General features: G+C 45.0%; 1 protein-coding gene across 5 annotated transcripts in view; it reads left to right on the top strand.

The window, feature by feature from the left end:
- Positions 1 to 19613, top strand: part of LOC128324619 (vitellogenin-2-like) — a 71073-nt gene that overhangs the window by 37059 nt on the left and 14401 nt on the right. For all 5 annotated transcript variants that reach the window (XM_053249393.1, XM_053249391.1, XM_053249394.1 and 2 more), the window contains 12 exons: positions 412 to 629; positions 2106 to 2203; positions 3830 to 3954; positions 5545 to 5640; positions 6314 to 6433; positions 6533 to 6722; positions 8734 to 8827; positions 9776 to 9961; positions 10539 to 10683; positions 15128 to 15341; positions 15944 to 16056; positions 19099 to 19296. In XM_053249393.1, the coding sequence (XP_053105368.1) occupies positions 412 to 629; positions 2106 to 2203; positions 3830 to 3954; positions 5545 to 5640; positions 6314 to 6433; positions 6533 to 6722; positions 8734 to 8827; positions 9776 to 9961; positions 10539 to 10683; positions 15128 to 15341; positions 15944 to 16056; positions 19099 to 19296 (1797 nt within the window). The remainder of the gene's footprint in view (positions 1 to 411; positions 630 to 2105; positions 2204 to 3829; positions 3955 to 5544; positions 5641 to 6313; positions 6434 to 6532; positions 6723 to 8733; positions 8828 to 9775; positions 9962 to 10538; positions 10684 to 15127; positions 15342 to 15943; positions 16057 to 19098; positions 19297 to 19613) is intronic.

Here is a 19613-nt window from a genome sequence, read left to right as displayed (position 1 = left end):
GCAGCAGATTCCAGGTTCAAGTCCCAGCATCCTCCATTAGGACTTGGGAGATCCAGGTTCAAATTTCCACTCAATCATGAAACTCAATGAGTGACTTTGGGCCCATCACGTTCTCAGCCGAACCTAACTGGGTGGCTGTGAGGATGTGGGGTGGGGCATGTACACTGCCCTGAGTTGCTTGAAAGAAGGGTGGGGCAAAATGTGGTAAAAAAATGAAATTTCTAATAAAACTTGAGGGTCTTGAAGGTAGTAATTGTGAAAGAGCCATGCCCAAGAATTGGATAGCTGCTGCCATTCAAAGAAGACAATACTGGGCTACATGGACCAATGGTTTGACTTAGTTCAAGGCAGCTTCCTATGTTCTTCCTATAAATGATCTACCCCTCATGGAATTGCTCTTTTCCTCTCTAGGTACAGGGAATCATCTTGCAGATCTTTATGGATCAGTCGCTTCCTCCTAATGTCCGAATGGTGGCCTGTGTGGTTTTCTTTGAAACCAAGCCTGCTCTCCCCCTAGTGACAGCAATGACCAATTTTGTGCAAAAGAAGAACAGTTTACAGGTTGCCAGCTTTGTATATTCCCACATGAAGGCATTGGCCTTGGGCAAGATACCACAGCTTAATCATCTGTAAGTAGAAAGATAAATATTATTGACCAAAGCAAAGGGATTAAGGGCCAAATGTCACGCGATGCTAAAAGTATAATTGTATCTTTTTTCAAGTCTACTTTCCTTAAGGAAAGTAAGCTTATGAGATCACTTGGCATTGTGGTGTGTGTGTGTGTGTGTGTGTGTGTGTGTGAGAGAGAGAGAGAGAGAGAGAGAGAGAGAGAGAGAGAACTTTGCAATGCCTGGACCAATATGAACCAAACTGGGCACAGTTGTAGGGACACATAGGGACATCTCAACAACATAGTTTGTGATGCTGTCATCCACCCCAGTTCACGATGGAGGACAACGCATAAACATTTGCGGCACAAGTGGATGAACTTGCGAACTGCCTAACCAATTTGAACCAAATTTGCTACAACTGTAAGACACCTCAATGGCATAGTTTGTAATGATGTCATACACTCTGAGTCAAGATGGCAGACACATGCCCATTTGAGGTGCAAGTGGGCTAACTGATTTGAACCAAATGTGGTACAGTTGTAGTAAGTGACACAGGGACACCTCACTAGTGTAGTTTGTGATGATGTCATCCACCCCAATTGAAGATGGCAGATGCATGGACATTTGGGGTGCAAGTGGGCTAACTTGTGAACCACCTGATTTGAACCAAATTTGGAACAGTTGTAGGGATAGTGAAAGGAAAATAGGCAGATTAGTTCTTACCAGAACTACTTGTTTTAAATAGCATAGATTGTGACTGTGGCATGGGAGAAAGAGAATGAAACCTTTCCCTTCATGCTGAAAACCCAATGAATCTACCTCTGGAAGTTTCTATTTGTGCCAGGAGGGAAGCTATCACTGGCACAAATGTCAGATTCTCTCCCAGGGAAAATAACTGCTTCTGGGGAGGGGTGTATTTGTACACACACCCTGACCACAGTACAGAAAGTTAAGGCCCCTTCTCCCCACACCTTGGTTCTTATCTAAGTTCTCTCTCACACAGAGAGAGCTTTGTTTTTTGTTTTATTTTGTTTTTAAAGAGCAGCACAGTGACATTAGTGTTGCCTGTAGTCAGGACTAATTAGTCTCACTGATTTTCAGTGGTACTTGATCATGACTAATTAGTCTTGATGTTGTCTTGTGTTGCATTAATTTCAACAGCACTTAGTTATGACTAATGTAGTCCAGATACTGCCCATGGTATCTCATTGGCTAATACATACACAATCCTCCACTCACGTGGCTGAGTCATTCAAATGTGGTCCCAGCTTCATATGAGCCACTCATGGACAAGCAGCTTTCATGTGGCTGGGAGAACATACCAAGTGCACCAGGGCCTTAAAAAAATAAAATAAATCCTGAAGGTTTGATTGTAGAAATATTGTATGTACAAGTCAATGTTCTTCTGAATGTTGCTATGTGTATCTAGTTTCTCAAATACAAAATGAATAGGTTTACAGATACTCTTTGGAATTCTCTTACCTTTCTGTACAGGTCTACTGCTTGCCGCATTGCTATTAGGCTACTCAATCCCAGGCTAGATGAGTTGAGCTATCGTTACAGCAAGGTGATTCATACTGAGAGCTACAGTTGTAAGTAACAGACTTGTAGGACACTTAAAAAAAAACAAAAAAAACACCTCTGTATTCCTGTAAAATGTGGTTGCTATATTAGGCCTAATCCATATGATGTTCCATGTGGCTGCATCCCATGCCAGTCTAGTATGACTTATTATTATTGACTGACATCCAGACTAATCTCCTATGGACATGCTAGGTTTTTCCATTGCACAAGGGAGATATTAAGGCTGTTCACACGAGCAGCCCTACCCGGGCTGCCCCACTGGGTATCCTGGGTTTTTAACCTGGGCTAAAAGTGAGGCAAGAGGGCGTGTGAGCACCCTCTAACCCCACCACCTGGTCATGTGGCAGCACTGACTGCCGGCAGCTTGTGCTACCATAGAGGCTGGGGGAAGAAGCACCCTGGGCTCTAGAATGACTTCAATGTACTGTGTGAGCAGTACAGTGCATTGTGGGCTTTCTGAAGGCTACGGATCCTTTCCCTGGTTTCTCACCACTCACTGCAGCACCACTCGTCTGGGAGCACATCATGGCAAGTGGGTTGGCAGCAAAAGTCGTGTAGAGGAAGGTAGGAGCGATCCACCAGCCCTCTTCAGCCCCTGGAAATGAGGTCATCTGGCTGCCTCATCACCAGTCAGAGCTAATGCTATTCACATGGGAACTTCATGCATGATTTTCCACTCCCATATGAGTTTGTCATGTATAGATATAGATAAATGACAAACATTCATCATTGTTGGAGAGGAATGAGGAATGACAGTGAAACAAACTCTTACAGGAAAAGAAAATCATAGAAAGTTCTCACATCACTAGGATTCGCTTTCTGATTGCTGATGGAGAACCAGTCCATATTGTCCTATTCCGAGCATGAACCAGCTCAAGTGCCCAATGGGTAGCACAGGGCAGAGTAGAACAGGTCAGGTTAGGTCCAGTTGAGATCAGTACTGTGGATCAGGAGTTGGAGAGCTCCCATGCTGAGTCTCCCAAGCATCCACTAAGGAGAACTGAATGTTGCTTCAGTAACTGCTTACCTCAGACTGAGGCTTTGGACAGGTCTGAGCCAAGACTCCTGCACTAGGCTCTTCCTCTGTCCTTCAGTAGCTGCTGAGGCTTAAAGAAGCAGAGACCCATTCTGTAGACATAGGCTCCTACAGGTGGGTGGGTGTGTGTGCGCACGCTTACGCTTCAGAGGGTTGAGGCTCAAGACCCTGTAGAGTTGGGTTCATGGCATGTATGCATATGTGGGGACTTCCCACACAATCCACTTCTTTGTGATTTACTCATTCCATATAGTATACCTTTCATGTTCCACATGGCTATTTCTGTGAGGTTATTGCAAAAATAAGCAAAAGCCAACCATTATTTGCAAAGTCAAGAACTCCTTATAAAGGGACTTTGCAAGAAAAGGGAAAGCAATCTGAGGAAAGGATTTGCATTATTTGTTTTAGTTACATTTTATTACTGTTGAATGACATCTTGAGGGCCTACAAGCAGAATGATAGGATATCTATATACACATAAATATTTTTTTAAAAAGAACATCAATCAACACAGCCCATAAATCTAGTCTATATGAAAGATACAAATTTGTTCCACAGTGAACAAGTAATACTCATTTTATTTTTATTTCTACTATAGCGGTGTACAGAGCAGGTGCAATTGGAAGACTTTACCTAATGAACAGCCCCAGATCAGTGTTTCCATCGGGAATCATTGCAAAGATGAGAGGATACTATGCTACTTCAGCCATGGATATTGTAGAGGTAACTCTGGACTGTACAACTGTACAATACTTGTTTTAAACCCTCTGTTTTAAAGAAAATGCTGGCCTTCCATTAGATCAATATCTGTTGATGTTCAGGGCTGAATCATCTCAAACTTCAATGAACTTTTTCAAGGAGTCTTGATTTGTTAAAAATCCAAGCATTGCTCCAGATTAGCCCTATTCAGCAATATAGGCAAATACACAATATGACCTCAATAGCATTACTGGTCATCATACTAAAAACCATATAATAATCTATCTATCTATCTATCTATCTATCTATCTATCTATCTATCTATCTATCTATCTATTTCTCCTAGGTGTGCCTGGGGAAAATGCATCCCGGCAGCCCTGCTGATTGGCTGGGCTGCGGGCGAGTGAGAGAGGCGCGCGGGGGGGAGACAAAGCGAGCGAGAGAGGCACGTGGGGGGGAGAGTCAGAGTGAGCGAGAGAGGCGCGCGGGGGGAGAGACAGAGCGAGCGAGAGAGGCGCGCGGGGGGATAGACAGAGCGAGTGAGAGAGGCGCGCAGGGAGGAGAGACCGAGCGAGCGAGAGAGGGGCGCGGGGGAGACAGAGCGAGCGAGGGGCGCGGGGGGGAGACAGAGCGAGCGAGCGAGGGGCGCGGGGGGAGACAGAGCGAGCGAGCGAGGGGCGCGGGGGGGAGACAGAGCGAGCGAGGGGCGCGGGGGAGAGACAGAGCGAGCGAGCGAGGGGCACGGGGGGGAGACAGAGCGAGCGAGCGAGGGGCGCGGGGGAGACAGAGCGAGCGAGGCGCGGGGGGAGACAGAGCGAGCGAGCGAGGTGCGCGGGGGGAGACAGAGCGAGCGAGCGAGGTGCGCGGGGGGAGACAGAGCGAGCGAGGCGCGCGGGGGGAGACAGAGCGAGCGAGCGAGGCGCGCGGGGGGAGACAGAGCGAGCGAGCGAGGCGCGCGGGGGAGACAGAGCGAGCGAGCGAGGCGCGCGGGGGAGACAGAGCGAGCGAGCGAGGCGCGCGGGGGAGACAGAGCGAGCGAGTGAGGCGCGGGGGAGACAGAGTGAGCGAGCGAGGCGCGCGGGGGGGAGACAGAGCGAGCGAGCGAGGTGCGTGGGGGAAGACAGAGCGAGCGAGCGAGCGAGCGAGGTGCGCGGGGGGGGGGGAGAGACAGCGCTAGCGAGAGAGCTGTGGGAGGACCAGCCAAGCAAATTCTCCCAACTAACCCCAAAAAGGAAGTGAACAACCGCACAGATGCTCTGTGCGGGTTCAGCTAGTACCATATAGTATAGCATTCTAGATATTTCTATGTTCTTGATCCAGAGTGATTGTCTGGACTCACTCTTAATCCCAAAAGAATCATGCCAGTCAATGACAGTGAGTATGAGCACAGGAAATGCTTCAGCCCAGGAAAACAAACAAAAAGAATGGGAGCTACATTAGGCAGATTATTATGCTTCGTGGATTTGCTGGTCCTCTCCTTTTGTCCTCTGTCCAGTTCAGTTTTCCCAAGTCCTTTTCATTGCAAAGATTTATTAAATAATCTTTCATCATATGTCATTCTTTGATTATTGTGTGCTGCTTTGCTGCACTAACATGTATTCATTTTCTATATAGGTTGCTTTCTGGTCACAAGGCCTAATGGATATCCTCAAAAAACAAAAGACATCATTTGATTCAACACACAAAACAATGAAGAAGCTTGGGAAACTGGTATGTGTGCTTACCCTTTGCATTTGCTTGCAATAAGCTATCAGGATTGTAGGCTGCCACTATATTGATTTATTGGCTTAACTCCCCATTTAGCATTGGCTAAGAAGCCTCAGAGCCATACAGCTAAATACAAGTTGTATTTTGCAAGCATAAGTAAACATTCCTGGCTGCTGCCAGTGCCACAAACCTCTGTTCCCTATATGAACCTGGGAAGTATATGAAGAGGGGGCAACAGGAGTCCCACAAATTAACATTCAGTCCCATACTTTCTACCAATTCTGTTTGATGCCAGAAAACATGATGATGTTCCGCCCCCCCCCCTTTTGATGTCAAAATGATCCATTTTCCCGACTTTTATAGGTGTGTAAGTGCTACTGCAATACAATTAATTATGCCATGTAAAAATTTACCCCTTCAGGAGGGGGTATGAATCTACATTTCTCCTATTAAAAACTTCAAAACTTTGCTGTCACAGAAACAGATTATAAAATAATATTACTGTTTGATTAAAATTCTCTATTAAACATATCTAAATATGATAGGATTTTCTAAAGGATAAAGAAGAGATTTCACTTTTCAGTCTTGTATAATTCAAACACTACTGAAAGGTAACACCTATATGGAAACTGACATTGCAAAATATATTAAAATAAATTCCTTCTTCTCTTCCCAGGTCCAGGGATGGAAGGAACTGCCTTTGGAAAAGCCAGTGGTATCCGCCTATCTAAAATTATTTAGTCATGAAATTGCTTTTGGTAGTGTTGACAAAGAACTCATCCAAAAAATGATGAAGGTATACTATATCTGGCTTTGAAAATCTGAAGTATGTGGAAATACTCTTTCCCTGATTGTTTATTAAATGAGTACTTCTTGCATCTTTCTCCTTGCATAGTATGTGACTGAACCAGAAGAAAAGGAGAAGCTGGTGAAGCAAATAATCACTCTGTTCCAAAAAGGCCTAGAGGGCAAATGGATTCAACCTGTATTGGTAGGAGAACTTCGACACATTGTGCCCACATGTGTTGGCGTCCCAGTAGAAATGGGATTGTACAGCATAAGTATGGTACATGCCATGGCCACAGGTGAGCACTGATAGAGAAAGAAACCTTTTCACTTTTGTTAAATGCATTTATTTAGGAAAAAGTATGATGCTCTTTTTCCCTTGATGGTGGGTGGGTGGATTAATTGGCAATCTGTAAGATTACAAAGCCACAACAGAAAACAAAATGATTCTATAAAAAGAAAACTTCCCATAAACACACTTCAGGAATAACACAAACCAGTCATTTGTCCCTAAAAAGATGTCCCTGAACAAGAAGACCTTGATTGACCGCCTAACTAATGAAGCATTAGTGCTGCATTAGAGGTGCTGATGCTAGGATGCTATTGACTAACACAGTACTGGCACTCATGATGTTGGAGGTGCAAATTTCTACAACCTCTCCTTCCCCCAGAAGCCCTCTGTGTCATCCCAAAATATATCCCTGAGGGATGTACAGCCCTCATGGACACATTTTCAGGTGACACAGATGACTTCCAGGGGAAGGAGAGTTTGTCAAAATCCCCCTCTCCCCTGACGTGAGTGCCAGTACAGTGTTTATGTTAGTCTAGAATGCAGGCACAGCACTGGTGCAGCTCATGGAGCACTACTGCTTTATTAGTTAGGAAGTTGGCCTTTAACTCTTTTTCTCATTGGCTGCAGTGTTGCTCTTGAACAGGCTTCCGACAAAAGGTTCATTTTATGCCTGTTGGGCTCCAATTTTTGTTGAGAAAGGAAGAGGAAGTTTAAAAAACTCAATTTCTTTTACACTATTTCTCAGTTTCTTTTACACTAATGTGTCCATGACTGTTCATCACTTGATATCTCATCACCTGATAACAACACATGATAATCTGCATCTAAACCGCTTCTGTTGAAAAGTACTGTATTTCAGGTGGTATCAAGTTATATGGCGTGTTACAGCTGTGAGGGCTCTTTCTCACATGCAAGTGATCATTTGATATTGTGGTCACTGGAGAATTGGGGGAGAGGGTGCTGAACATTTCCCGCTACCATGTCTCCCCGAGCTGCTTTTTTCCAGCCCTGCTCCAAGACCTGAAATTAATCTATCTGGGGGGAAATAGTCGGGGGGGGGAGGACTTGGAGGGGAAATTGGCAAGTGGAAGAAAAATTCAGCTATTTCTCTTACTCTACAAGGAAAACCACCCTCCCCTTACACTGACTTAGTGTTGTTTTGTGATGACCTGGATTTCTCTGCCACTATTACATATCATTCCATCCTAAGGAGCTGCCATGATCTGTGAATGAGCCCTAATACTAATTCCTGCACTTTCTGATATCACAAAAGTGGATCAAGCCATTCACTCCCTTTAATCAAATTAATCAGACATTTTCTGATTATGAATATGAAATGCTGGCTAAGGTCAAAGGTCCAATCCATACAATAATGGTGCAGCATTGCTGGTGTTTTTGCATTGTTGGATCCCATACCACACTGATTGAATCAATTGATCTAGTATCATGGGTAAATCATATGGGACATAACCATGCTAGTATTACTGACCTCCAGGAAGATGCAGTTCCGATGTGGCTGTTTCCCATAAAATTCCTTCAGACATTACAGGTGCAGTGAGAGATCCACCCCAGCGAACTGGCAACCAACATGTGAATCAAACTCAGACAGTAAATCTATCCTACGGTCATCCAGGAGCACTTTCAGACATCATGAAATTAGTTCAAGTTACATTGGTATTTCATATGGCCTAACATGTTGGGAATTTTATTTATTTTGTGATGTGGGAAAGCACCTATAGAAAGTACGCTAGGATTAGATATTGGAGTGTATTTATTAATTGGATATATTTATATCAAACTCTTATTTTAAAGGGTTTAGGGAAGCTTATATGAAGCAGCAAGTATTATTCATCCAGGGTTTTATCCATTTTACCTTAATGTCCCTAATGCCTTGTAAATGTTTATAAATTTGCAAAGATGAAAATATCCAGACGTGTCTTAATACTAACCCAAAACTATTCTAATAATCCAGTTTTTGCTTCCTAGTTTTGACTTTAATTCTTCTCTGCTTTTTGCAGTTAACGGGCAGATATCTCTCCCATTGACTGGAGACTTTAGGCTCAAGCAATTGCTCAAAGCCAAAGTGCAATTGAGTGCCAATGTTAACACAAGGTATGCTTGACAACTAATGAGGTCATTCACACAGAGGGGGCATTCACACAATCAAAAACTGTGTTCTACTCTGGGTTGGGAGTTGTGTGTGCTCCCAGTTTTCCTCCTCCTTTGCTTCCCCACAATCATTTCTACCCAGGTTTTCCTCCTACCTTGCTTCCACACAGACAAAAATTGGGAGAACACACAGCTCCCAAGCCAGAGTAGAACACAGTTTTTGATTGTGTGAATGACCTCAGTATGAAATTAGGAGTGCTTCATTTCCTAAGGGGTAGTAAAATTAGGAAGGAGTCGTGTAGACAATCTAAAATAGGTTTTAGGATTTCCACACACTGGCTTTATGTCTATTTGAAAGTTGGATAGATAGATAAACAGACAGGAAGAGCTGATTGCTTGGTGTCCCTTCACTTCCCTGATCCACTATTGTCATATTTTCTTCCTAGGCCCAGCCATTTTGGGGTCTAAGAACTGCAGTCCAGGAACTGCACTATAGCTTCATAGACTAAGAATATAAAGACATCTTCACATATGATATTAAACTACCTTTTGGTTTCTCTGCTGCTATTTGCATCCATGTGTAAATGTTAACACAGGATAGAAAATGGAAGAGGACCATTTTAAAATTGTACATTCCTGTTAATGTAGGGTTTGCAATTACAGTATCTGGAAATGGATAAAAGAACGGTATGTGAATACTCAATGGTTTTGAATTTACTCTTTTAAGCCAAATGGGTAAGAGAGCACCGTTCTTCTACCCTAGGTAATCACAGAGAGTGATGCTTCAATTATGAGACCCTGGTGCCAGAAGTCGTCAGCACAATTATTCATGTTACACCTGAGTCCACTAGGTGGTGACAACATGATGTAAATGAGATTCTATATGTTGAAGTATGATTGTGAGGCACAATTCATATCTTTATTCAAGTTAGTATTTCCATTCTCTTTCAGTATATATACCGATTTGATGGCAGTGATGGGAATCAACACACCGTATTTCCAGACTGGTCTTGAATTCCATGCTAAATTCCATGCAAGCATGCCAGTGAAGTTTGATGCCAAAATAGACATGAACAAGGAAAGCTTTAAATTTGAAGCCACTCCAGTGCAACAGGAGACAGAGTTACTGGGCGTAAGGTACAGTAGCTATATTTTAGCAATTGGTTGTGAATTGCAATGTTGTGTTAAAAAATGTAAAGATACATCAATTTCTTAATGTCTCAGGAAGTATATAGGTGTTTTCCTTTTGTTCATTGTGCTTACAATGTGTATTTGTGGGTTTTTTAAAAAACCCTCTATTTACTTTACAGGGGATTTCTCTTTTTCTGTTTGGTGGCCCTGATCTTGCAGTCCTTACCAAGGCAATAAAGTAGATGAGAATTTTGCCTAAGTAAGGACTTCAGGGTCAGGCCCAATGAACTCTAAAGATCAAAATGCAATTTTCACTACATGGGAATCCAAGAGCAACAGGGGATCCACAGCACCATGAAACTTGGCAAGTCTTTTGGCAAGCTTGGCTCTCTCCCCCCCTCACCCCCACCCCACAACAGATTTCTGAATCACATCCTCCATTTTTGTCTCGCGCTGATCTTGGTATCATCATTGTCTTTCATTCATTCACTTTAACACAAGCATGCAAAGAATTAAGGCTAACGATAATCTCATACATTTGATGATGGCATTTGCATAAAGTGTGTTATGCCTGTAATTGCAGGACTAAACTTTATGCTGTTTCAAGAAATGTGGATGAACCAGATTCAGTGAAGAGGACCCCAGTTGTACCAGAAGTGGCTGAACTTGATGATGCAGATCAGCAACTTAAGTCATCGGAAAGATCTTACAGAGATAATGCCAAAAAGGTAATTCATAAATCCACCAGCCAGAAGATTCAAATCTCATTAATTACAGTTTATTATAAAAATGGTATTCTTATTTAATATTATCAGACACTTAAAAATTAAAATACATGTTTATTGAAAAGGGCTTTTACTATACTGTTCTAGTGCCCCTTCTAGGGCACTGGAGCTCTCAATACTTTTCCAAGGATGCCAACAGCTGATGTGAATAGAAGTAAAGTTGACATGTCAGCAGGCCATTGTAGGGTTAGGGAAATCAGAAACCTAATTGCTGTTTCCCTTTCTGGCTGTCCTGCTAGCTCTTTGACCTTGGAAAGCAATGCCAACCATCTGCAGAGCCCACTTTGCTCCTTTGTAATCGGGGTGGATTAACCTTTTTGCCAGGTGGCGAGGAGGGAGGGAGGGAGGAAAGAGCTAAGCTTGCCACTTAGTGCGGCGGGCTTCTAAAGGTAAAAAAGCAGGGGAACTGTCCCCTTCTCACCGCACCCCACCCTTCCTGCAGCCAGCTGCAGCCACCACGCCCCATCCGGCGGGCTGTCTCTTGGGTAATTAACTTTCCCTTAACCACCGGGTCACTCCCCCTGCCAGTGCCTGCAGCAGCTACATCATGCATTTTTTAAAAAAAAAGTGAAGGAGGGGACTTTCCTCTCGCCCCCCTCCCCACAGCTATTGCTGCAGCCGCGGCTTTGAAAGAAAATGAAGGAGGCAGGAGGGGGACTTTCCTCTTGCCCCCTGCTGCTTCTGCCAGAGGCAAGGCAAAATTTGAGGAGCCGCCACTCCTCAATTTTTGCCACCGTAGGCAGATGCCTCCTCTGCCTTTGCGTTGATCCGCCAGTGTTTGTAATGCCAGGCCGGTCCAGAATAAACCTGAAATCATCCATGATGTGATTCTGGATGAAGGGGCCGATCTGGTATGTATTCCAGAGACTTGGTTGGGGGAGGCTGGTGGCTCAGTCTGGTCCCAGCTTCTCCCTCCAGGGTACTCTGTTGAGGAGCAGGGGAGGGGACATGGGTGGGGAAATGGAGTGGCTGTGGTCAGTAAGCACAGCCACCCCTATCCACCCCCAGCACAGTACCTCCAGTGACTGTTGCTGGTGTCTATCTTATATTTCTTTTTTGATTGTGAGCCCTTCGGGGACAGGGATCCATCTTATTTCTTTATTTATTATTTCTCTATATAAACCACTTTGGAAACTTTTTTGTTAAAAAGCAGTATATATGTTGTTGTTGTTGTTGTTGTTGTTGTTTTAACAACAACAACATCTCCCTTGCCAGGATCCCTGTTGAAGTGTTTGACCATATAGAATGTATGGGGGACCAGGGATAGACTGGGACTTCTGTTGGTGTACTGATCACCCTGCTGTCCAATGGGATCCCTAACTGAGTTGACGGACTTGGTCTCAGGCTTGGCATTGGAGTCTCCCAGGCTTGTGGTGATGGGGGACTTCAATGTTCACTTTGGGACCAATTTGTCCGGTTCGGCTCAGGAGTTCATAGCAGCCATGGCAACTGGACCAATCCCAAGTGGTCTCAGGACCAACGCTTATTGCTGGTCACACACTTGATCTGGTCTTTCACTCTGAATAGGGTGGTGTTCCATGGGTGAGGACTCCTGTGATTTCCCCATTGTCATGGATGGACCACCATCTGGTTAAGGTTGGACTTACAACCACTTCTCACCTCTGCAGGAGTGAGGGGCCCATTAGGATGGTCCGCCCAAGAAAATTATTGGATCCAATAGGATTCCAAGAAGCCTTGGAGGGATTTAGTGTTGGCTCTGATTGTGACCCTGTCAACACTCTGGTGGAGAATTGGAAGAATCAACTCACCAGGGCAGTGGACATAATTGCTCCTAAATGTCCTCTCCAACCTGCTTTGAAACTGGCCCCTTGATGTACAGAAGAGCTATGGGGGCTGAAGTGGTGAGATAGACGACTAGAGCGCAAGTGGAGACAGGCTAGACTCAAATCCGACAGATTATTACACAGAGCACATTTGAAGATCTATGCTCAGGCAATGTGTGCGGCAAAGAAGTGATGCTTTTCCGCCTGTATCACATCCACAAGTTCACATCCAGCTGAGTTGTTCAGGATTTTGAAGGGGCTAGAGTGTGTCCCTTCCCCTTTGAATCAGTACTTGGAACCAACAATTACTTGCTGTGACATTTTAAATGAGTGTTTTGTGGACAAAATCACTCATATTTGGGCCGACTTAGATTCAAACTCCACAATTGTTACAGAGTATGATGCCGAGGTATCCAGCAGCTCCTCTTATGTGATGACCCTGGATCAGTTTCAGTTTGTGACTCCTGAGGATGTGGACAAGTTGCTTCGAATGGTGCAGCCTATCACCTGCCCAGGCGCGGGCCGTGAACGTGCCTCTGGGGGGTGGTGGCAGGCGGCTTCTTTAAGGGGAAACGGAGCCGGTGCTCCATGCTGCCCAGCAGCCTCCGCAGCGGGGAATCGCCTTCGCCACTCACCTGGCCGCTGGCGGGAGCTCGCCTCTGCGGGAGCCAGGTGAGTGGCGGAGGCGATTCCCCGCCACGGGGGCTGCTGGGCAGCATGGAGCACCTGCTCCATTTACCCTTCAAGAAGCCGCCCCCCCCTTAGAGGCGCATTCACGGCCCGCGCCTGCACCTGCCCAACATGGCTTATACTATCTGGCAGGGAGGCTGTTGTAGGGCCTGGTAGCAATAGCAATAGCAATAGCACTTACATTTATATACCGCTCTATAGCTAAAAGCTCTCTAAGCAGTTTACAATGATTTAGCATATTGCCCCCAACATTCTGGGTACTCATTTTACCGACCTCGGAAGGATGGAAGGCTGAGTCAACCTTGAGCCCCTGGTCAGGATCGAACTTGCAACCTTCTGGTTACAGGGCGGCAGTTTTACCACTGCGCCACCAGTGGCTCATGGTAGAGATTATAAATGCTTCTCTGAGAGAGGGCAGGATACCTCCTTGTCTTAAGGAGGCAAGCATTAGACCGATTCTAAAGAAGCCTGCCTTGGATCCCTCAGAGTTAAGCAACTACAGGCCTGTCTCCAACCTTCCATGGTTGGGCAGGATGATTGAGAAGGTGATGACCTCCCAGCTCCAGGCGGTCTTGGAGGAAACTGATTATCTAGACCCATTTCAAACTGGCTTTCGGGCGGGCTATGGGGTGGAGACTGCCTTGGTTGGCCTGATGGATGATCTCCAATTGGGAATTGACAGAGGGAATGTGACTCTGTGTGACCTTTTAGGTCTGTCCGTGGCCTTCAGTATTATTGACCATAACTTCTGGGGGGATTGTGGGTGGGAGGCACTGCTTTGCAGTGATTCCACTCCTACCTTACAGGCAGATTTCAGATAGTGTCTCTTGGAGACTGTTGTTCTTCACAATCTGAAGTTTTGTATGGTGTCCCTTAGGGACACAAAACTGCTGGGAGATATCATCAGGAGATTTGGTGCAGCATATCATCAATATGCTCCTGACACCCAAATCTATTTCTCCATGTCAACATCATCAGACGGCATAATCTCCCTAAATGCCTGCTTGGAGGCAGTGATGGGCTGGATGAGGGATAACAAACTGAGGCTGAATCCAGATAAGACTGAGGTACTTGTTGTGCAGGGTTAGAACTCAGCAAATGATTTTGATCTGCCAGTTCTCGATGAAGGTCATACTCCCCCGGAAGGAACAGGCACGCAGTCTGGGGGTGCTTCTGGATCCGAACCTCTCCCTGGTGTCCCAGGTTGAGGCGGTGGCCAGAGGTGCTTTCTATCAGCTTCAGATGATACACCAGCTGCATCCATTTCTTGAGATGAACGACCTCAGAACGGAGGTACACATGCTAGTAACCTCCAGGATGGACTATTGCAATGCGCTGTATGTGGGGCTGCCTTTGTATGTATTCCATACCCTGCAGTCGGTACAGAATGTGGTGGCCAGGTTGGTCTCTGGGTCATCTAGGAGTGACCATATTACTCCTGTGTTGAAAGAACTACACTGGCTGCCTATATATTTCTGGGCAAAATAAAGCCCTAAACAGCTTAGGGTATTTAAGACCCTGGGTATTTAAGAAAATGTCTTCTTCACCATGAGCCTCATCTCCCATTAAGATCTTCTGAAGAGGTTTGTCTGTGGTTGCCGCCAGCTCATCTGGCAGCTACTCGGGGACGGGCCTTCTCCATTGCTGCCCCTGGGCTTTGGAATGTGCTCCTTGTTGAAATAAGAGCCCCCCACCTCTGGCAACTTTTGAAGACACATTTATTCACCCAGGCTTTTAATTAGATATATAGTTTTAATACTTGGGTTTTAACTGATTTTAATGTTTAATTAAAGGATTTTAATTGTTTAATTGATTTTAATGTTTAAATGATTTTAATTGTAAGCCGCCCAGAGATGAAAGTTTTGGGTGTTAAAGAAATATGTCAAATAAATAAATTATTCTTTCCAATGCAGCAAAGAATGTCTTACGAAACTGGATCACAGAGACAAGGTTACGGCCTTAAAAAAGACCCTCACCAAAGGAAAGAAAAAATATCATGTCCGAACCCCTTTTGTATCAAAATTTTAGGGATGACCATTTGCACTTGCGTTACCCCGAAACTGTGCAATGCTGCTTGCCTACACAAATTTGCTCAAGAATGTGAAATCAATCTGACTGTGAAACCAGGTATGACGTTCTTTATAAGGTTGGCTCCTAATCAAAGTGAAGCTGATGATATACATATGCATACGTGCGCGCGCGCACACACACACACACACACACACCTTTCATAACACAACCCCAAAGCATTTTGCCTTAATGTGGGCCCCCTACAAGACTCCCTGATCTTCCTTCACTACCCTGCCCAGGCCCTCACTCTGGCCCCCCCATAGCAGTCTGTTCTCACAACTCACTACAGAAAGGAAAGTAGCAAGTAGCCGATACAAACAACATTCACCACACACTTTCATTTTACCAAGGAAAAATAAAATGCGAGAGAACTAGTTGTCACTTTTAACTATGCAAGAAATCTCATTATGCGGGAAACTGATGCCAGGCTTACTCTCCTTTGGCAGTAAGTACCATGTAAATCAACAATATTTATTTCTAAGTGCATGTGATCAAGATGGGGGCACAGGTTTTAAGGAAACCTGCATATGTGCCAAATGGGTTTATTATCAGCTTGATGACTCCTGCTCCACACTGGTCACCACAACCAGAGGGTGATTGCCACCTGTGGTTTAGGAATTGTTGCCTTAATATATGGATGGTTTTTACAACCTATGCAGAAGCTGCTAGAACCAAAATACAACTGGAGATTAAAAGCAATCTAGGATCTGAAACAACCGAGCTGGGACACTCTGAGGAGGAATATGAAGCTCTCCAGGCTAAAGTAAAGAAGGTGAAGACTAAAGTGGTGAAATGTATACAAAATGGAAAGTAAACAAAAGAAGTGGGAGGAGAGGATTAAGCCTTTTAAAGGGTAATGCTGCACTTAAATATCGGATCTTAGGGATGTGCTACAAATTGTGATTGTGAGAGTGATCGCTACACATCCCCTGCACCTTTTAAAACAGAGGGGAGCAGGTGCATACCTGCTCCCCCACTGCTCACTGCCACTTCCTGGTGCTGTTCGCAGCTCCCTTGGCACATCAGCAGTACTCTCGACCAGCTGCCTCCACGCGATGCCGGTATGCACATTGCATCCATGGATACATTCAGCTCCCCCCACAGTCCAACCGCACCCTCAGGATCACTAGAAACAGTGGTAGAGAAAGTTCTTTGGCTGCCTCCATTCCCTGCCCCCCGCCATCAGAGCTGCAACCACTTTATACACCAAAGGCCTGCAGTATCAGAGAAAGAGAGAGTTCCTTGGTTTCCCCACCCTAGCAGTATCCTACTCAAATTAGAGCTGCAACCTCCTCATTACTTGGTAGCAAAATTGGATGAATCCATCACCTCCACACACACACACACACACACACCCCATGTAGTTTCTAGGGATGTGCGTTTTGTTTCAGATACAAAACGTTTTGTGCACAAAACAGGCCATTTCAGCTGTTTTGTAGACAAAACAAAACATACAATGCTCAAAACAGAATATTTTGTAGCCGAAACAAAACGTCCCTTTTTCGGATAAAAAACGTTTTGTTGTTTCGGCTGTTTTGGAACTCCATTTTGCAATTGCGAAAAGTCTTTCTCCTTCGGTCTCCATTTTGAGTGTTGATATCTGTTTGAATTTTCAGTCCTTCCAGCCTACAGATTGGCCAGCGAAAGCATGGGTTGATATGCTGGCAATTGCCTCCTTATTCCTTTTAAGGAAATTTGAGGGTAAAATGTACCCTCATTGGCCAGTGGGGCAGTATGCATTTACCCTCATTGGCCAGTGGGGCAGTGTGCATTTCATTGTTGTTGTTTCATACTGTTGTGTGTAGATCAATTGCATTTCTTGGGGGGGATGTGGATGTGCATGACCTTTGGAAATCTGCCTGGTTCGTTACAAAGCTCTGCTGCTGTTGATGTGTGATGTTGATGTTATTTGGGGCAGAAAGGGGGCTTTGGGGGCAGAAGAGTGGGTCAGGTGGTAGTGCCCCAATGGGTGCCTGGTGCCACCCAGATGCCAAAGGAATCGGGAAAAGGGCTGATTATTAAAGAATTTCTGAAGTTGACATGTCTTTGGGGCAGAAAGGGGGCCTGAGGGGCAAAACAGAGGGTTGGGTGGCAGTGCCCCAAGGGGTGCCTGCCACAACCCAGATTCCAAAGGAATAGGGCAAAAGGCTGATTTCTTAGGAATTGTTGAAGTGTACGCCTCTTTAAGGTTTTCCCCCATAAGGAATAATGGAGGTTTCAGCAGACCCATAACTCTACCTGGAGGGCATTGGGGTAGCCAAGAGCGAGTGGTGGTGTAGTGCACATAGGATGCCAACCACCCACATGGGTTGCTAACCCATGGGGTGCTGGGTTCTGTTGTTTCTGAGGTGTTCTGAATGTAGATTCTCTGGTAGCATATAAGATTTTCTACAACAAACAATGGATCCACTCTCATATGCTATCAGAGATACCACTCAAAACATCTCAGAAACCAGTACCCCATGGGTTAGCAACCCATGGGGGTGGTTGGCACCCTATGTGCTCTACACCACCACTCGCTCTGGGCCACCCTGGTGCCCCCCAAGTGCAGTTATGGGGCTGCTGAAATCTCCATCATTCCCTATGGGGAAGAACTTTAAAGGCACATAAACTCCAATAAATCTTTAAAAATCAGCCCTCTGCCCAATTCCTTTGAAATAATTCTGGCAGCTTCCTTGCCTCCACTGGGCACTACCACACACCCTACTCTGCTCTGGGCCACCCCTTTCTCCCCGACATGAAGCTATACTTTTATTGAAACCTCCATTCTTCCCTATGGGAAAAACCTTAAACATCAAAAATTCACCAAAAATCAGCCCTTTGCCCAATTCCTCTGAAATTTGGGTGGTAGTTTCCACCCCTTGGGCACTACCACCCCCACCCACTAGTTTTGCCCCGGGGCCATTTTTTAAAATCCAAAACATTTCAGATTCGGAGTTTGCAATTTCGAACAAAGAACAAAATTGAGGTGTTTCAGATTAGCTGATTTCGAACAAAGAACAAAATGGGGGGTGTTTCAGATTCAGGCCAAAAACAAAACAGAAAACAAAACAAAATGCACAACCCTAGTAGTTTCTCACCTTAATAGTTGTAGGGACTGCTATTTGGCAGCAAAGAAGAAAGGGGGGGGGGGGACCCAGCAGAATAGGCTGCATTATCTCTGCAGCAGGGCCAGAGGTTGCTGGTTCGAATCCCCGCTGATATGTTTCCCAGTATATGGGAAATTCCTATATTGGGTAACAGCAATATAGGAATATGCTGAGAGGCATCATCTCGTACTGTCCGGGAGATGGCAATGGTAAACCCCTCCTGTATTCCACCAAAGAAAACCACATGGCTCTGTGGTCGCCAGGAGTCGACACTGACTCGATGGCACAATTTATTTTTATCTCTGTCCCAGAGCTGAACAGGAAAGTGATATAATAATCGCATCAGCCAATGGGGTTTCATTTTCAGTCTCTTTCCAGGGTTGCTGTTTTCAGCTAAGTTTAAAGTACTTTTTAAAGGGAAGCTATAACAGATTGCTGATCCCCCCCCCAAATAGGTATTTTATGAGTAATACAGTGAATTCTGAAATTTAGGAAAATACCCCATGGCATGATGGAATGTCCATTGGCAGTACTGCCATCCTGTCATACAACAGTGTTTCCATAACTTTCCAAAGTAGCAGAGCTGGCCTCTTGTGAAGCAGTGAAGGAGGTGCCCCAACCACCTGTGTTACATTGTGTATTATGTGAGTTCTGAACTGTGCACTGTTCATTTGTGCTTATGATAGTGTTTTGAAATATCTTTTTTTAACTTCCTGTGAATTTAGCCCAAATTCTTGAAACCACAAAAGCTGGTTGCTGTTCTCCGTACCATCCAGAATGATAAGAAAGTCACAAGGTTTCATCTTGTTGTGCGTGCTGATCTCCACTCCTCCATACCTACAGTAGAAGCAGTTGTGTCAGAAGGATCCAACAGAATGAAATTCTGTGCTCATTTTTCTATCCGTGATTCTCAGAAAGCAGAGGTAAGAAACAATGATCTGACCAAGCTATAAGGACCCTGGAAGCGTTATTAAGCTGTAGGGGCTCAAGGCATCAGGACACAGGAATATAGGAAGCTGCCATATACTGAATCAGGCCATTGGTCTATCTAGCTCAGTACTGTCTTCACAGACTGACGGCGGCTTCTCAAAGGTTACAGGCAGGAAACTCTCTCAGCCCTATCTTGGAGCAACCAGGAAGGGCACTTGGAACCTTCTGCTCTTCCCAGAGCGGCTTCATCCCCTGAGGGGAATATCTTACAGTGCTCACACTTCTAGTCTCCCATTCAAATGTAACCAGG

This window comes from Hemicordylus capensis, chromosome 4, assembly GCF_027244095.1.
Source record: "Hemicordylus capensis ecotype Gifberg chromosome 4, rHemCap1.1.pri, whole genome shotgun sequence".
In the NCBI taxonomy this organism is placed as follows: Eukaryota; Metazoa; Chordata; class Lepidosauria; order Squamata; family Cordylidae; genus Hemicordylus; species Hemicordylus capensis.
The sequence above is the reverse complement of the archived record's forward strand: the minus strand, read 5'-3'. Positions and strand labels throughout refer to the sequence as shown.